This window comes from Vulpes vulpes, chromosome 15, assembly GCF_048418805.1.
Source record: "Vulpes vulpes isolate BD-2025 chromosome 15, VulVul3, whole genome shotgun sequence".
Classification (NCBI taxonomy): Eukaryota; Metazoa; Chordata; class Mammalia; order Carnivora; family Canidae; genus Vulpes; species Vulpes vulpes.
Window position 1 is genome coordinate 38,761,785 of NC_132794.1, and position 19,522 is coordinate 38,781,306.

The window sequence follows — 19,522 nt, forward strand, 5'->3', positions numbered from 1 at the left end:
CTTCTGATGTGGCTATATTTGTAAAATGCTCTTGTGGCAATTATCACAATCCTTATAAATTTATGTTACACTGCCCTTTACTAAAAATAAAACTTTTCAACCCCTAAGATTAGGAAATAAGTATTCTTATACATTAAGTTTGTGAAAATATAGTTGGCCCGTTAACACTGTGGGTGTTAGGGGCACGGAACCCATGCAGTTATGAAGCCACATACAACTTTTGACTTTCCAAAAACTTAACTACCTATAGCCTACTGTTGACGAGAAGCCTTACCAAAAACATAAGTCAATTAACACATATTTCATATGTTATCTGTATTATATATTGTGTCGTACAATAAGGTAAGTTAAAGGAAAGAAAATGTTAAGAAAATCATAAGAGGAAATACACTTATGGTACTGTACATTGAAAAAATCTGTATATAAGTGGATCACCTGCAAAGTTTAAACCCATGTATTCAGTGGTCAACTGCATTAACTTTTTTTTTTTTTTGCCTTCTCTTTTTTTGGCAAAAAGATTAATTCAGTAACTATATTTAAACAAGAGGTTGCCAATAGAGAGTGGAAGAGCATAGCAATGTCTGTGACCCAGAAGAATGTAACCCAATGTCACATTCTATTACTGGATGTAAAGGCTGGGTGGAGGACATTTCAGGAAATTAGAGAAGCAGAACGTGGTATGAAAATGTCAGGACTGACGATAATAACAGCTAGTCTTAGAAAACATAAAATGACCATCTGTCAGATGACTGTGTTACATAGACTACCTTTGGTGCTCCAAGAGGAGTACCAAGCTATACCAGGCCTAGTGGGAAGGGGCTTGACACTGTGACCCTGTAAGACCAGAGGGAATCTGGCAACCAAGCTTGGGCTTCATTTTATTCTACCTGCACAGGGATGTATATTTCCTTTTGTGTGTGTTTGAGTGCCTTTAGGAGAAAAGTGCTCTCTCCCCTCAGCCACAAGTATATTCCTTACTAGCCCAGTAGCCCCACTTCCATCCTGATCCTTGTGGGCCTCATTTAAATATGTGCTATTTTAGATATTCCCATGTTAAAACAGAGTGTGTCCAGAGATCTATGATGACTTTCTTCTTTGATGCCATTATTCTGCAGGAATAGGTTTTTGAAGCTGCAGAAAAGCTGATCAACTTTCTAATTTCCTCTGTGTAGAAATTGAATCCCATTAAGACCATTCTTTTGAACTTAGTTCAAGAGTCAATTGGATTGAATTCACCTTAGAGGAAGCCTGGGGATTGTGAAGTCTGATTGAAGACCCTCTCATTGTTGGAACACCACACAACATACGTTACTCTTACTCCACTTCCCCATCCTCCCCAGAGCTTGAGTGCAGCTGCACACAGACACACCGCTCCCATCCCCGAACATGCAAAATATTTTTTACTAGATTAATCTTTCCACCATTAGAGATGGAAAGGTAAATGCGTGAATGAGTGTCAACCACCTCTACCAGATAAAACTGAATGTATCAATTGGTATAAGTGAGAAACAGGTCTTTCTGTTTTAATGAACTATACTGAATTCCGGAAGATTTACCACTGAATGGTTCACAAGAACATAAGGTGGAAAGACTGTGGCTAAAGTCAACTTTACCATTTATTCCCAAGTTAGTCCCACATTTGCACAGAAAATTACATTCGTCGCTTGTTTAATTGCAGTTTAGGATTCTAAACAGTATTTTCTATTTTTATAAAAAGTTCAATCTATATCTATTAAAATATCTCAATGTAGTTAGAATAAATAGTCTCAAAAAAACTCAATACAAATAAGTTAATAGTAAATACCAGTGCATTTACAATTAAGTTGTAAATAACTAAAGATTTGCTATTTCAAAATTAAGGATTCAAAATAATTCCTTTTAGGGAGAAAAATAACTTCCTAATGTTAGTTGTATCTAAACTGGAATGACCTTATGGAATGAATGATAGGATGATGATCGTGTCTATGTGATACGATATTAGCATATGTACATGCTTATTTTTGTTGTAGAAAGTCAGACTAAATGTTCCTAGCAGATTCATATTTAAAGTGGAAAAAAGTCACTATTCAAATATTTATTGTGCATTATACTTTGTTTCTCTTTGCAACTTTCAGATACGCATATGTGCATTTTGCGTATGTAAATAAATGTATATCTGTACATCTACACATCCTATCCCTCCCTTTTGCAAACTGAAGGATCACTTCCCAATTAGTGTATGTAGTAAGCAGGTGAATTAATCACAGAGAAGGAATTTATATATCTACATGGCTGAATAATTTGTAATTTACTCTTGGATAATAAGAGTCTATGTATATGTATGTATATTTTGTTCAACCTCTCCTGGGTGCTAGATGTGTACTTAAGCATAGGTGATTAAGCTACTGCAAACTATCTCTTTATATTAATATATCAAAGTTTCTAGCTATCCAATTAATGGTGATTATGCATGCATAAACACCTATGATCTATAGACATTATGACCTGTATAATTCTTGGTCTTTATTAATCTCACAGAAAGCTAAAACAGGACAGTATAGTTTATTTAGTAACCATTCTAAATCAGTAATGAAATTTGGTCTAATTGTTTTCACTTCTGTTATGTAAAATAAGTTACAAACACAGTGCCAGCAAATTTATGTATTTTAAATGCAAAAAAAAAAGTTATCTTAGATTGATACGTTACAGTTTGCTTCTACTTGTAAATTTCAAAGAAATGCCTTATTAGTTGAATAAATATGTTCCCTGGATATAATTCTCCAAGTTTAAATACTCATAGTCAAACTTTTTCATCAACAATAAATCATAATCTAACCAATTAAACCAAAGTGATCGTCCTTTTTGATAGGATCCCGGATGATTTTCTGGGTTGTGAGACTTACTAAGTTAGGCACCCTTCAAGTAGTAAGTAGCAATTGTTAACAGCACAGTCCTTTGTTCATTTAACTAAGACTGCATGCCCACCAGGAGCAAACACTTTCCCAGGCATAAACAACAGCAAACAGCAAACAGGCCAGATAATCATTCCTGCACTGTGGCTGTTTAGGGTTCAAGAATCCATAATGCATATTGTCTGTCAATAAACCTCAAAAAAGCTAAATCTGTGGGAAGAATAAAAGATAAAAATGTCGCCTCTAATTAAGATTTATTCCTAAATGCACTAATGAAATTCAAAGGCATCTCTTGCTCTTAAGTGCAAACTATTTAGTTCCAACAAACTATTATAGCTGATGGCAAGCAGGATGTCGGTTAAATCAGTTTTCTGATTGTATCTTCTACAGTGATATTCTTTATTTGGCATTATCAATGAAATGTTAAAAAGCTAATAAACAGCCTTTGGAAAAGAAATCTTAAACTAGAAGACCCATGTGCACACTGTGTATATGTGTGTGTGTGTCTGTAGATAGAGCAAGAGGAAGAGAGATTGAGAGGGAATCACTGTTTTAATCCTGTTGGTATCTTTGGCTTAAAAATGTACCGTTTGGCTTCTGAAAATAATTACTTTAATGAAAATAATTTGTCAATATTTAAATTGTATTCTTTTTTTTTAAAGTAGAAAAGCCTCTGCAAAAGTTACTGATATAAAAATGATTTTTGAAGCCAGCCAAATAACTAATTTCTGTTTTTTTGTTGGAGAAGAGAAAGGGATGAAAAATAGAAAAATTCGCTGCCATACAACAGTAAATTTTATCTGCATTCAAGATGCTCCTTAGAAATAGTAAATAAACTCTGATTCAGACTTGTTTTCACCCGTTTTTCTCTCTGCCTTCGATTGCAAAACCAAACTCTTACTACTTCTTTTTCAAGATTCAGTTCTTCAGCCATTCGCATAATCTCTTGAGAGGAAGGTTTATTCTGTTCTCCAAAGTGTCTCTCCAGAGCATCCTTAGCAGCAATACTGAGGGGAGGGGTACATGTACAGAAGGGTGAGATTATGGTGTTTTCATGATGTTTTAGCAGATCAAAATTAAACTAATATTAACATGAAAATATTGCTTAAAGATTCTGAAAACACCCCCAAAGCTTCAACAAAGATATATGTGCAGTCAGTGGAATATTTAGACGCTTGTTTTATGCAGGGTATGGTGAGTGGATCCCAGAAAGAAAGGTGTTCTAGGCTTTCTATGTGTACCCCACTCTGTGCCACTAGAGGGCGCTGACTTCCTGAAAAGGAAATGAACACTTGTGCGGGCATTTCTGGGTCCCTCAGGAATCATTTGTGGTTGACAATAGAAGAAATATTCAGTGAACAGTGAACGCATCGACTGAAACAAAACCTGTATTTTAGCATTTCCTTCATAATTTTCATGCAAGTTACCAAAAGATCACCCAACAATCTTTCCGGTTTGAAGTGCAAGAAATCACATTGGACTTTGAAATACTGATAACTAGTTTTGCTATTTTTTAATAACCTAGATACCGAATTGCCAGAGCAAAACACATCTGAAAGGACAGCAGAAATGGTCACTCTTTGTAGAAGTGATTGCTTAATTTCTGTTTTATCTAAAACTTGTGGAGTGTTCTTGACTTAAATAACCTACTTTTCTATCAAATGTTAAAAATTACTAGCTCACCGTTTCTCACTAACGAATTATTAAATTATGCTTTTTCACCAATCTTGTTTTTTCAGTTGGCTCTATTCACCATACATTTATGTGCTATGTTGTACCTCTATTACCCTCAAATGCTCTTCCATTTGTATATATGTATATATTGTATATATTCCCTCTCCTCTGTACGTTTTGATATCTCAAAAGAATACCTTATAGTTGTTCTTCGCTTCCTTTTTCTTTCATTTGCTCCCACTTTTTCATTGTATAAAGCTGTAATGGGGAATAGAGAAGTAATTATAAAATCAAAGTGGTTTTAAAAAAACTATCAGATTTGAGTTTCAAATTTTCTTTCTAAAACAATGCAAAATAAACTCGCTATACATTTTTGTTTTAAGTTTTTGCATTTTACATTATTTTACAGTATAAGACCAAGATAAAAATGTTAATGCGGAAATATTAATTTTGCAAAAAGCTGTCTATAAATGATATCCCGATCACACTTTTCCTGGAACACTTGATTTAAATGTTTTCATTTAAATGTTTTCATGTTTTCACCTTGTTCTTTATCCAGCCTTAATGTTAGTGTGAGTAGATGATTTTATTACGTTAGCAATTGCTTATGTACTTACTTGGAAGACTGGTGTGCACCAATGCTCTAGTTACAGTAATATCAGTTTATAAAAATTCATGTACATTTACTACATTATGCACAAAGCCAGAAAATTTGGATGTGTTAAAATATTTCACCACTTAACGCCTCTGCCGCATTATCCAGAAAGCTGTCCTTATCCAGCTGCTTCTCTTAATATATTTAACTTCTCAGTAAACTTATTTCTATACTTGCATTAGCCTTCCTCTTTTCAGTATTATGAAACACATTTCTTTTTCATCTGAAAGAGAAAAAACCCAACTAAACCTCAAACCTCTCTGCTTTAGCCTAAATCCTACCAGTGGAAGTCATTGCTTTCAAGTTAAAACATCACAGAACTTCAGAGCGACAACTTCAGTACCTCCCACTTGCTCAGCTTCCTCCAGCCATTTAGATAAGATTGCTTTTAGTTTGCATGCATTTTTAAAGCTGAGCTGCAGGTTTTCAAATCGGCAGATAGTCGTTTGACTGAATTCAGAGCCATGCACAGCTGCCAGAGCTTCCCCCACGTTGGTTTGGGTGTATCCTGTGAAAGGACAGGAAGGACCCGTTAGCTTCAGCTATTCAAGAAGCATTCATTGTGGCCTGTGATCACAAAAATCTTTGTGTCTTTCTTTGTTAACTATTAAATATTGCTTTTGAGCATATATTCATTGGCAATTTAGAATTATTTAGTAAGTTCGGTGTAGACTTGTCCAGTACTTCAAAAAATGCTGCTGGTTAATTTCTCCTAGAAGTCAAAAGAATTTAGACTGGAACAGCCACCGTTCACAATATGCAGTGAAATTGGATAGATGTGTCATAAACACTTTATAAGACACAAATTCTTGCTCTCTTTATTATTAAATATCTGATGATATATGCTAAACAATATGGTACATTAACTATGATGCATGTTATATGATGATATAAATATTTTTATCTCAACTGTAAGAGTACAAAATCAACTATATTGTTAAATGGCACCAAATAAAATAAAACTAAGAATCATGCTGACTTTCCCTAAAAACATGTCTATTACGAGACTGATCACCCAATATTTTACGTGTATTTCTGAGCACATTCATTATATCATTTGGTAATGCTTCTGTCTTCAGGCCAGAGATCCTCATTGATTGTCCTAAAACATTTTTAGAGTACAAGCTGATATTGACCGTCAACGTGGAATTTGAAATATAGCAATATAAATAGCAAACTGAAAGTGGTTGTTATAAAGATGTCTACCGCTGTGTTTATTACAAATAGTAACCTCATATTAACTCAGGGCCTAAAGCTATATATATGTCTGTATGCATAAAGTGGTCACATATGATGCCTATCAATAAATATCATTACAAAATTACCTGTGGTTCATTCCACAAGTGCAGAGGATAGAACTACATTTTCAGTCCATTTAAAAGATATGCTACTTTATGAATTTAAATCAAGGTTAATTATTATAGTTATTTTATGTTAAAAACACTACTGAATAGAAAGTGTGCCAAGGTTTTGAGCAGACAGTTCACAAAGAATTACAATGACTATAAAACACACGAAGTAACACCTTTCAGTCTTCACTCATAAATTTAAAATGAAGTCACTGAGGCACCTGGGTGGCTCAGTTAAACTTCAGACTCTTGATTTCTTTTTTTTTTTAAATCTTTTTTTTTGTTTGTTTTAATTTATGATAGTCACAGAGAGATAGAGAGAGAGGCAGAGACACAGGCAGAGGGAGAAGCAGGCTCCATGCAGGGAGCCCGACGTGGGATTCGATCCCGGGTCTCCAGGAATCGCGCCCTGGGCCAAAGGCAGGCGCCAAACTGCTGCGCCACCCAGGGATCCCAGACTCTTGATTTCTTTCTTTTTTTTTTTATTTTATTTTAGAAATTTTATTTATTTATTCACGAGACGCACACTCAGAGCACAGAGGCAGAGACACAGGCAGAGGGAGAAGCAAGCTCCCTGCGAGGAGCCCCATGTGGGACTCGATCCCAGGACCAGGGGAAATGACCTGAGTCAAAGGCAGGCCCTCAACCACTGAGCCACCCAGGGGCCCCAAGGACTCTTGATTTGGGCTCAAGTCACGATCTCAGGGTCATGAGATGGAGCCCTGTGTGGGGGTTGGCCTTGAGTGTGAAGCCTTAGGATTCCCTCTCTTCTTCTTCCTCTGCCGCTCCCCTGACCACGCTCTTTTACTCTTCCCCTCTTTTAAAAACAAAAATTCCACGGGGGCCACTTTTACCTATGTGATTTGCAAAGATCCAAAGCATTAATCCATAGTCTTCTTTCAAGTATTTACCTATTCTATGCGCTTCCAGTGTTCTAAGGGCTGAGGATATGCCTTTAAGGAAAAATAAAAACAGATAAATAATGGGTGGCGCAGCGGTTTGGCGCCTGCCTTTGGCCCAGGGCGCGATCCTGGAGACCCGGGATCGAATCCCACATCGGGCTCCCGGTGCATGGAGCCTGCTTCTTCCTCCGCCTGCGTCTCTGCCTCTCTCTCTCTCTGTGACTATCATAAATAAAGTTAAAAAAAAAAAAAAGAACAAACTGCTTTCATTAAAGAAAATATTCTAAGGAGTTTGCCAAAAGACAAGACACCTGTGGTAAAATTTGGCACCTCTATATAGAGCAATTTGACAGAATTATAAATACACATGCACTTTAATTAAGAAATTGTGCTTTTAACATTTGTCCTACGTATGTATTTACATAGGTACGAGATGACCTTTGAAAAGTGAATCGTTGTAAGATCATTTTTAACAATGTGAGGGGATCCCTGGGTGGCGCAGCGGTTCGGCGCCTGCCTTCGGCCCAGGGCGGGGTCCTGGAGACCCGGGATCGAGTCCCACGTCGGGCTCCCGGTGCATGGAGCCTGCTTCTCCTCTGCTGTGTCTGTGCCTCTGTGTGACTATCATAAATAAATAAATAAGTAAAAACCATGTGAGATTGGAAGGCGCCTGGGGGGCTCCATCCGTTGAGTGTCTGCCTGAGGCTCGGGTCGTGACCCGGGTCCTGGGATCGAGCCCCACATCGGGCTCCCCGCTCGGCGCGGGGCCCGCCTCTGCCTGTGCCTCTGCCTGTGCCTCTGCCTGCGCCTTCCCTGTGCTCTCGCTCACTGTCCCTCTCAAATAAAAACATAAAACCTTAAGAAACCCACGGAGTTTGGTGATAACCTGAATTCAGGAGGGGACTAAACAATATTTTCATAAATTGGAGTTTGACAGACTCATCTACGGAAAGTGAGAGAAAGCAGAGCGCTCTGAAGGTCAAAGCCGAAGGGCCCAAGACGGACGGACGAGTGGCCGGGCGGTCCACGCGTGGGCTGAAACGCGCAAAGGCGTCTCCGGCGGGACGCGGGGCAGGGCCTGCGGGGGGCGCGCGGCGCCTCGGCCCCTCGCGCCGCCGCCGCCCCCCCCCCCCCGCGCCTCGGCCCCCCGCGCGCCGCCGCCCCCCCCCCCGCGCCTCGGCCCCCCGCGCGCCGCCGCCCCCCGCGCCGCCGCACCCCCCGCGCCTCGGCCCCCGCGCGCCGCCGCACCCCCCGCGCCTCCGCCTCCCCCCAACGCGCCTCCCCCCCGCGCCTCCGCCGCGCGCCGGCGGCCCCCCCCGTTCACAAGGCCGAGGCGAGCGCGGGGCTCGTGCGTCGGGATGAGTCTCGAGGCGGGCGCTGAAGGGCTCCGGCTGGGGAGCGTCGAGCCCGGGGCCGCGCCGGCCGCGCAGGCGCCTACCTAGCTTGATCCTCCGCACTTTGAATTCGTGCGCGAACTTCTCGAGCTCCCGGATTTCTGGGGACTCCGCGTCTGCGGGCTCCTCCGCCGGCCTGCTCCTGCGCCTGGGCTCCTGCTTGAGGTCCGCGACCGCGGGGCCCTCCGCCAGCAGCGGCTGGTGCACGGCGGGGAAGCCGGGGCCCAGGCCGTGCTCCGGGAACTTGTAGAGACACGGGGTCAAGCCACCTGCGGGCAAGCGGGAGAGCAAGGGACGAGGCTGCCGCGGTCGGTCGCCCGCCGGGCCGGGCGCAGCCCCGCGCCCCCCCCGCCCCCGCCCCCGGCCCCGGCCCCGGCCCCGGCCCCGCCCCCGCGCCCCGCCCGCGGCCCCGCCCCCCCGCCCGCGGCCCCGCCCCCCTCGCCCGCGCTCCCCCCGCCCCCCTCGCCCGCGCCCCCGCACGACGCGGGCCGCCCGGGTGACCGTCGCTGCTGCTCTGCCGCCCTCCACGCAGCAACGGAAACACAAGTAAAGCCGGAGGGAAGCGGGGAGTTGCAAGAACTTCGAAACAGAGGAGCGGATTCTCCCAGAAGTGTGTTTTCCGTGACTTCGTTTCTCTCTTAAAAGCCACACTTTCCTGTGGATCCCCCCCCCGGCCCAACTGAAACCAGGGCCTGCACTTCCACGCCCGCCTCCGGGACTCCGTGCAGCGATCCAGGACGTGGGCCAGGATCAAGGCCGGTTAGACGCTCCGCGGGCCCGTCTTCTTAGGGGCGGAAAACTGACTTTACGGTGCTAAGAAGCCCCACTACGTCATCAGCGAGATAAAATTGGCTTCGAAGGGGAAATAATCAGGTCTTTTGTGCTTTTGATTTAACAAACGCAAGTAAAAAGAAAATTATGAGATCATAAAATACATTAACATGATTACATAGATTTAAGGAGTGAGTAGACCAAAGATAATCTTTAAAGTTCTATGAAAAGTCAGCATCAAGGGACACCTGGTGGCTCAGTGGTTGAGTCTCTGCCTTCTGCCCAGGCCGTGACCCCGGGGTCGCAGGATCGAGTCCCGCATGGGGCTCCCTGCATGGAGCCTGCTTCTCCCTCTGCCTGTGCCTCTGCCTCTCTCTCTCTCTCTCTCTGTCTGTCTTTCATGAATAAATAAATAAAATCTAGAAAAAAAAAAAAAAAGCCAAAGTGGGCCTTGCTGGCTCTGCGGGTAAGCACAGGCTTGAACCTAAGAGCGAAGGAGGAGCACTGAAGATTAAAAAAAAAAAGTCAGCATCAAGATTTCTTGAAAAGTACACGATATAATACAATAATTTCTTGATTATTATTTAAGAAGAAAAATAAGTGGCAAGGAAGGGTGCAATTCCAGATATGATGGGCATTCACCTGTATATGTTAAAGCATTAGATCAATTGAGTTAAATGAAAAATCACATAAAAAACTAAAAGATCTGTTTCTTTTTAAAACTGTGACCAGATTTCATTCTTTACTAGGAAAGGACTGTGCCTCAGTTGGGGAGCATGGGTGAGAGGGTAGCATAAGCCAAATTTCCACACATTACTTCTCTTTTCCTCATCAGTACATCATGTTTTTATTGGTAGAGATTTCACTCCGATTTATATTAAATGACACTTGTATAACCAAGACATTTTGATATAAATAAAATATTTGGTGATTAATCATTTTTCTTATGATTATAAATAAATATTTAAACTAAAAATAAATTGCTATTGAATGTTTGCAATAATCATTCTTGAAAACACTGGAAACATATATCAAGTTTATGCTTCCTATTATTTCTCTATAAATACATTCACAAATCAAAGACGTAATAATATAGTTTTCCAGAATATATAAATCTTACATTAATATATCAATATGTAATGACTAAAGAATAGTATTAAGTCAGCAAATTGTTGACTTGTATTACTTATATGACAATGTGTAATTATAAAGTCTACCCCTCTCCAGTGGACTATATTCTTTTTTGAAGCAAAACAAATATACAAGTGAGGGTTTAAACAAAATAGCATAAAATAAAGTTAGCTGCTTTGAAAAATATTTGAAAGAAATTGTTCCTGTCTAAAAAAAAATCCGTGCTACTTTTATAAACCAAAATTATCCAGTTTTACTTTTTAAAGCTAATCATCCATTTTATGCTTTAGTGGGTTGTATATTGATCAGACCAGATAACATGTTTAAAAGCAGTTGTATCAATTTTTAATTTACTACATAGTTCATTTTTAAAAAGGTTTATTAGTTTGGGGTGTTACTTTTAGCTTTCTATTAGTTTTGGATTTCTGTGAGTTGAAGTAAAAGAAAAGACACTCACCTACAGTGAAAGAATACTGATCACGTTTATTTTAGCATTTACTTAGTATTTATCTCAAGACTTTATTTTCACTTAGGCTTTCAGAGTTGGATGCTAGATAAATGAAAAATCTTTCATCATCCAAAAATACCAAATGTCCCTTAAGACACTTAAAGATGAAATATTCTAATAAGAGTAAAAGCAGTGAGAAAAAAAATAGGCTGCTGGGTTTTTTTTCTCTTACCATGTATTTTTTAACTGAAGTATAATAGATACACAACGTCACATTAGTTTCAGGTGCACGGCACAGTGATTGGACACCCTTAGACATTATGCTGTGCTTGCTCTAAGTACAGTCACCATCCATCACCACAGGATGCTCTTAAGATACCAATGACTGTGGTCCCTGTGCTGTACCTTTCATCCCTGTGACTTATCCATTCCATAACTGGAGCCTGTATCTCCCTCTCCCTTTCGCCCATTTTGCCTATTTCTCTACCCACTTTCCCTTGGCAACCATCAGTTCTTTGTATTAATGGGTCTGTTTCTACTTCATTCATGGTTTTGTTTTTTAGATTCTACATATTCACAAACTCATATGGTATTTGCCTTTCTCTGACTTATTTCATTCAGCATAACACCCTCTAGCTCCATTCATGTTGTCACAAATGGCCTTCTCAGTTTTCTTTTTTTAGAGATGGGGAGGAGGGGCAAAGGGAGAGGGAGAGAGAGAATCTTAAGCAGGCTGCATGTCCAGTGAGGAGCCCAATGTGGGGCTTGATCTCCCAACCCTGAAATCATGACCTGAGCTGAAATCAAGAGTTGAACACTTAACCCACTGAGCCACCCACGTGGACCCCAAATTTATTTTTTGAATGTTGATTTTTCCCAGAGTATTCATAACATATAAGCTACCTTTATAATTTTCCAGAAATAGAAGTGGCTCTCTTCTAATATTTTAATAATTATAATATTTTTGTCTAAAAGCATCTGGTTAATGTAGCCAAATGTGTTTGAACTACAGATGTCTTTAAAGATGTATTTTTATTTATTTTAGAGAGAAAGAGAGAGCATGCCCGAGCTAGGGGGAGGGCCAGAGAGAGGCAGAGAAGCAGACTCCCTGCTGAGCTGGGCACCTGACATGAGCTCCATCCCAGAATCCTCAGATCATGACTAACTACAGATGTCTTTAAAGGGAAGTCATCTACTTTACCAGAGAACAGACAGAGACACAGGCAGAGGGAGAGGCAGGTTCCCCCTGGGGAGCCCGATGCGGGACTTGATCCTAGGACTCCGGGATCACACCTTGACCCAAAGGCAGATGCTCAAATGTTGAGGCACCCGGGCGTCCCTCAAATTAATTTTTAAACAGGGACTTTCACACCTCATCTGGGTTTGGCCGTCATATAATATGACCTTGTTGAGTCTAACACTCATTGCCGCTGAGTGGCTGCTGTGCTGTCCCCAGGCCTGGTGGGCAGCGGGGGCAGCCTGTGGAACATGTTTCCTGGCTTCACACAGCCTCAGAAGCTTGGGAGCAGGAACAATTTCAGATACTCAAGAATTAGAGGTTTGAGGGCTTTTGGTTGTTATTGTTTTTTTTTTTTTTTATGTCATGTTTTTCTAGAAGAGATTTTGAAGGGCATTTTTAATTTGCTGTAGGCTGTTGAATTATCTGAATTCTCAGGAAGGAAGGATAGAAGGCATTTAGGTACAAGTGTATCTCAAGAGAAGATCATAGGAAAAACAAGTCGAGTTGGTACAAATCTACCACAATTGAACAGTGCTAGCACTCACCCCAACCCAGATACGAGGAGACAGAAACTAGGATGGGTTAAGTGACTGGAACAAGGTTTGTAATTAGTTCATGGCATGGCTGATTCATTGCTCTCTGTCAGTCATTCTTTTTGGTGTGCCTACATCTGGCCCACAAGGCACCATGGATTCATCTGGTAATTACCAAGTCCTCTCCACCAATCTTAACAAAGTAGTAGCTACAGCTCTTCCCTTCCAGTGGGTTTAATGAAATGCTCAAACTAAATGTAAGCATCAGAGTATGAGCTACAAGATTGCCACATTAAAATAAAGCAATTTTGTATGCTTTGAAATATAGGTCTTTCTTCATCTTTCCTTTCATGTGGTATATATGACAATGAAACTGTCTTTGTTGTAGATGATAAGATGCTCCTGTGAATTGTGTGGAAGTGGCTGATTTGATGAATGCCTTGAGACTTCTCAGAAAATTCTGACATAACCAGTTTCTCTTGTGTATTTTATGCCTTTGCTCTCTTATATTTGAATTCCTGTGTTTTATAACTCAATTTATGTAGCTTCTCTGGGGATAAAGACAGGAGAGTTCAGATTCTCTGAGGTTTAATTTGCTATGATGCAAATACTCATACTAAACATATGTCAAAATAGTGACATTCTAACAATAAAGCATATCACTCTCAAAAAATACTCAAATATAATGTCTATGCTGGCTATGGTGAGTTTTTCTTTCAGTGACAACATATATTTACTATTTACTTTTAAGACTATGGTGATACATTCAAATCATGATATCATTTTGCTCATGTGACTAACCCAGGCTTTGGATCATTTTAAGGGCCTTTTCTGGGGGACACTCCTTTTCAACTACAGCTGAGGGCAATAGGCAACACAGCCTGAGCTGCCTATGGACTCTCATTGTGAACCTGGGCCCGGAAATGAGAAACACGTTAGAATTGTCAGGCCAGCCGCAGATCCACTAGGCCAGTAGCCAGAGGCCTCGATCTGGTGGAGAGGGAGGTGGTAGCAAAAACCATCTTGAAGTATTTGTGTTGGGGGTGACTAGGTGGTTCAGTCAGTTATGCATCCAACTCTTGATTTTGGCTCAGGTTATGATCTCAGAGTTGAGATAGAGCCTCATGTCAGGCTCCGCACTCGTGGGCATGGTTCCTGCTCAAGATTCTCTCTCTCACTCTCCCTCTGCCTCTACCCTACTTCTCTCTCTTTATCTCTCTCTGTCTCTCTCTGTCTCTCCCTCTCTAAAAGAAAAAAAGAAAAGGTATTTGGTCTGTGGCTGATGTTATCTTTGTGCTAACCTCAATCCATTACCGCCTGTTGGTTATAGAAGGTGCCTAAAGTTGGACCTGGGTTTGTGAGAATCGCTGTGAATGAACAGCAAGGACTCTCCTCCAAGAGACAGCAGCACATGGCCATGTGCTTGTCATTTCCTATCTTCATAATCAAAATGGGTATGGGCCATACAAAGCATACTGCCTGAACTCTAGTGGCTAAATGTACCTTTTACTATTTTTATAATGAAAGTCATTTACCATCAACAAGGACTGTTCTCATTAACCATGAGTGCTGATTAACTTAAATATATGTATCATAAATGATCAGTTTTCAAAGGGCAAAATATGGTTGTCCCTCTTTATAATTATTAAAGAGATACTAGAACATACAGGTAATCACTAAGGACACATCAGTCTTCATTTTACCATAAATGTAAGGATTCTAGTTTATTCAGAATGCTGCTTGATAGATTCTAAGTGAAGCTAATTTGTTCTGGAATATTTTATTTTATTTTATTTTTTTGGAATATTTTATTTTAAAATTTAAGTGTTAGTCTCAAACTGAAAATTATGGAGAAATTAAATAGCAGTGAACTAAATTTTTTGTTCAATTTTACTTCAAATTTATAGTCATAAATCCACGGTTTTTTTCCATCACTTATGATGGATGACAAGAAGACACAGCAGTTAGAATATGATTCCTTTATTAAAGCTTCTCTCCCCCCACTCTGTCACTCTCTATCTCTCTAACACACACACACACTCATTTTCTCACACAGATCCCCAGTAGTTTATTGTCATTCATAAGATTTCTCTCCCTACTACAAAAATGAATATAAAAGATCAAAAATAGCTTAAAAATATGTGAACAAAATTGTGTACTTTATTAAACCATCAAAATCTTTTTTCTGGCCATATCCTAAAATTAAGCCATAAGTTTCATTATGAAGATCAGGTCAGATTTTCCTCTTCCTTAAGGAATGTGTTATCACTGCTTTCATCCAAGCATCAATAAATAGTTAACCTTGATCTAGTGATGCTTTATTTATCCAGAGAAGAAACATAAGTAACTTCAACTCTTCAATCTCATTTAAGACTAACAATAGCTTAGAGATGCCAAAACTACAAATGACTATCACTAAAGCCACTACAACTTACTCTTGACTTTCAATGTCTTATTTATATTTATGGACCAAATGTCCAGAAGAAATATTGCAGTGAGGGGATGTTTTATAAATCTGTGATGTTTGCTTTGATAGCCACATGAAGCTATTAAGCACTTGAAATGGGGCTAGTGCAGCTGAAGAACTCAATTTTAAATCTGGCCTTATTTAGCTAATTTATGTTTAAATTTAAATTACCAAATGAGGTTAGTCACTACTGTAATATTACTGGATTGAGCCCACCAGTAACATCAAGAGACAATCAGCAGTTTGGTAGTGGTCAATTAGAAGTAAAAATCATACAAAGCAAACAAAAGAGTTAAGCACAGAAGTTCAGGGTTATATAGAACAGGGACAATCAAGTTTTAACCATATGGTCTCTGAAGGCACTCCGTATCAGGGAACACAGGGATTTACCAATGATTTCTAAGGTTAGGAGAGGAGAATTTCATGATATGCTCTGATCAAGATTCCCTCAGATCCAAGAAATAGGTTCTAAGTGTCCCCATACTCAATCTCATATATGCAGACAATTTTTCTTACCTGCCATAACTCCATAGGTAGATGGCTGGTTTCCATAATGACAGGAAGGAACAGAATAATGAAGTCCTGTTGCTGTGTTTCCCATTGTCACCAAGAAATATGCATGCAAACATTTAGGAGTTTGGATCAAAGACAAAATAGACGGGACTGATAAGAAAATGTATGAGGATTCAAGACACATTCATTTCATAGCAAAAATACACATTTATGTGATTCTTAAAGTTATATGGCAGTAATTTGTTTTCATTTGGGGGAAATTCTCTGATGTATGTAGGTTAAAAGCAGAAATCAAAGTTTGTCTCAAGTAATCAGATCCTAAATCATTAGTGTGGATGATAGGATTCATTAACTATGCTGTGCTCTGTGAAGGGGTAACTGACCAGTTTGGCTGTTGGCCACTTGGGAGTTGCAAAATTCTCGTAGGTTCCATCCCATATAGACGTTACAATAAACTGACTAGAGGAATAATCAATTTAAATTCTTTTGTAATATGGTATTATATGTGGTCTTTCTCTGGAAGAATGAATACAGAAATCAACTCTTGAACAGTCTTTACTTCTGCTTATTCTAACAAACTTCTTCCATCAAAGAGAAAATGGCCAAGCAACTAGCCTATAAATGGATACAATCGTAAAAATCCCACTAAATTCAGAGGTTTATGGAAAACCTGTGACAATGTATGATGCGTTACTGTTGATGCTGAAACCAAGAAGTGATAGATTTTCTGCATGCAAACAATCAGTTCAACAATTCCAATAATAAAGCTGGTTAAAAATAAATGATTGCTGAGCGACTTGAAATCTATAAAGGTTGTACCTCATATATAAATATAACCATTCACAAATAGTTACTTGCCTTGTGGAATTAATTTCATAATAATGAAAGTAAATTTACATCACTAAATTTTTATCAGGCTTTAAACATGAATCACCAAGTTGAATAAGAGTTTAGGTGTTGACAATAAAAGGACTGTTTCTCTATGTATTTTACTTTCTCATTTAAGATATTATAAAATATAGAATTAGAATCTTTTGAAAATATTGAGATACGATCCAGTAATTAAAGACATGTGGTCACTTCAGAAGCAAAATATTTTCTCTTACTATTGATAAATCTTCAATATTTTAGAATATCTGCACAATTTCCATTTTATAATTAACATGTAGAAAGAACTGAAGTCATTTTACATTATAATGATATTTTATATTATAATGATTACATGTAAAAATCTTACTATGCAATCTAAAACAAATAAACCCAAATGTTCTTCTTCTCATTATAAACAATGATTATAGTTTCTTACCTAGTATAGTATCATTTGATGGAAAATTTATAAAAGCAATGCTATTATCATATATTTAAATGCCTATTATTTAAATACATATTCAGAATAGAGAAATCTGTTATTTAAATATATAGTTAGAAAAAAATAAAAAATAAAAAAATAAATATATAGTTAGTTATGTGATCATTGTTTAAGTTTATTTATAACATATTTTTGGTTAAAATACTATATTATATTTTCTAAAAAATATGTTTGGAAAAAAAAATATGTTTGGGAAACTTCCACTATTGTCTTTTTATTTAAATTATGAGAATCCTTAATAGATGAAAAACAAAACAAAACAAAACAAAACCTCTATATTAATAATTTCACCAAAATCCAGATATACACTCTAGATTTTAAAAATTCAGCTGCAGATTAATCCCAAACTTACATATGAAAGAAATTTACTCAACTCATGGCTTTGTCTATTCATAAAGCTACTTTAAAAAACTTTGTTACCCTGTAATGGATGCATTAGCAACACATACCTATTTGATTGCATCTAAGACAACATAATCAAATTTTCAAGCTTAACTTATATGTTAGAAAGTCACATAAGAAAATATTAAAACTTGGCTAGAGAGATTGTACTCTCTTCAGAACTCAGTTTTAAGATATTTTAACCCAGTTTGTGGGTTCTAAATGCTACATACTGCTTCTAGCTTTGATTTTTGATTTTTGAATTATGCTAAAAATGTCTGTTAAAATCATTTAATTATATTATTCTTTGAAATCCTTGTTGCTGGTATTGGGAATCATTCAGTTGTGTTTACTATGAGGTATATGGCTATTTTGGGGCGTGGTAATACAAATAAATCTTTAAAGAAGATAAAGAAGTAACACCTTTTAAACACTAAATTGCTAAGTCCATTTCTTTAGTTTTGTTCCTTATCCCTACCTAAATGTTTACATAAAGATGGTTTTGGGATCAAAAACACTCAGACTCACGGTTTACCCTTGTAGAAAAGAGTGATTTCATAATAAAATCAACAATTAAAATGTCCACGCTTAATAATACTCTTCAAAAATTTCTTAGGTTGCCTGGCTTTTTCAATATCCTTACTGTTTAACTTAAAACGAATTAAAATGAAGGAGAAAATAAAAGACGCAAAGGGATCCTACAGTAGCCAGATTCCAGGCATCAGCTCTGCAATCTGCAGGCCCCTGACCGCGCAGACAGGTGTGGCCCCTACCTGTGGACACCACGTTGGTGGCGTGGTTGGAGCCTGGGAGGCACTCGGCCGCGCTGGGGTGCATGATCAGAGGCAGGGCCGCAGAAGCCTCAGAATTGAGGGGTAGGAAGGTGTCGGCCGAAGTGAAGGGTTGGCAGCTCATTCCCACGAGAGAGCTGAGGAGCACTGCTGCTGCGCGGTCAGGGAGACTCTCTCCCCGCTGCAAAGGGCCGGTCCAGCGCTACCTGCGCAGACACCTCGGGAGGGCCCGCCGCCCGGGAGCTCGTGCTGGCGCTTATACTGCGGGAAATCCCTTTATACATGTTAATCGTCTTTTCCCAGGGGTATTGCTTTATCAATCCGAACTGCCTTCCTTCTCGCCCAAACATAATCTATGCCCAAGAGGGAACCTGGTTCTGGGGTGCAGGTGGAGGGAGAGGGAGAAATCCGAGACTTTGAGAACTTTAGAAAAGAGTCAGGAACTTTAGAAATAAATGTCCCACCAAGAAATAATCGCAAAATGAATTGAAAAGTGCTAGGTGTCTTTTTGTTACTAATACAATAACAGATTTTTATATAGGAGATTCTTTTTGATAACTTCTTATTAACTCTGTAAAATAACAGAAACACTACAAAAACTTTTTAAAAACTGTAAGTTTAAATTGAAAGAGCATAGAAGACTAAATACGACAATGACTATATTGCCACCTATTGATTCAGACTCAACAATGCAATTTTGAAAAATTATGTAAACTAATTTGTATGTTCTAAATAGAAAATAGAAAAATATTGAATAAAATTGTAGTACTGTGTAGAGAAGACAGACATGAATGACAGTCTCTTTCCCTTGATTTCAACTTACTCATTAAGCATGAACACTTAATTCATTCTAACTATGGGCTTAGTAAGAAGCCCTTATTGGACACTGTTCTAGGCACTTTCTACAGTTCATGTCATGCAAATCTCACATCTGTGTGTTATTTACCATCCCATCCTCACTATGCTTGTTCCAGAGCCCCTGATCTTAACCATTCTGCTCCAGAGCCTGCAGT

The 19,522-nt window shown here is 39.1% G+C and overlaps 1 protein-coding gene across 1 annotated transcript; it reads right to left on the reverse strand.

Annotated features, from left to right (window-relative positions):
- Window positions 1-1,598: 1,598 nt before the first annotated feature.
- Window positions 1,599-18,913, reverse strand: POU1F1 (POU class 1 homeobox 1). Its single transcript, XM_025986430.2, has 6 exons — window positions 18,492-18,913; window positions 15,972-16,043; window positions 8,910-9,134; window positions 5,564-5,728; window positions 4,763-4,823; window positions 1,599-3,898 (listed from the first exon to the last, which is right to left on the reverse strand). Exons 1-6 carry the CDS (start codon window positions 18,631-18,633, stop codon window positions 3,688-3,690), a joined length of 876 nt encoding a protein of 291 aa, XP_025842215.1. The 5' UTR covers window positions 18,634-18,913; the 3' UTR covers window positions 1,599-3,687.
- Between the last annotated feature and the right edge of the window lie 609 nt (window positions 18,914-19,522).

What these genes read in the sequence shown, in the direction of transcription:
- POU1F1 (XM_025986430.2), bottom strand. Translation starts at nt 18,633, where the DNA reads ATGAGCTGCCAACCCTTCACTTCGGCCGACACCTTCCTACCCCTCAAT. An exon ending in GGAAGCTGAGCAAGTGGGAG is followed by an intron (nt 4,824 to 5,563) that starts GTACTGAAGTTG and finishes TCCCCATTACAG; the next exon opens with CTTTATACAATGAAAAAGTG. An exon ending in AAGCGAAGAACAACTATAAG is followed by an intron (nt 3,899 to 4,762) that starts GTATTCTTTTGA and finishes CCCTCCCCTCAG; the next exon opens with TATTGCTGCTAAGGATGCTC.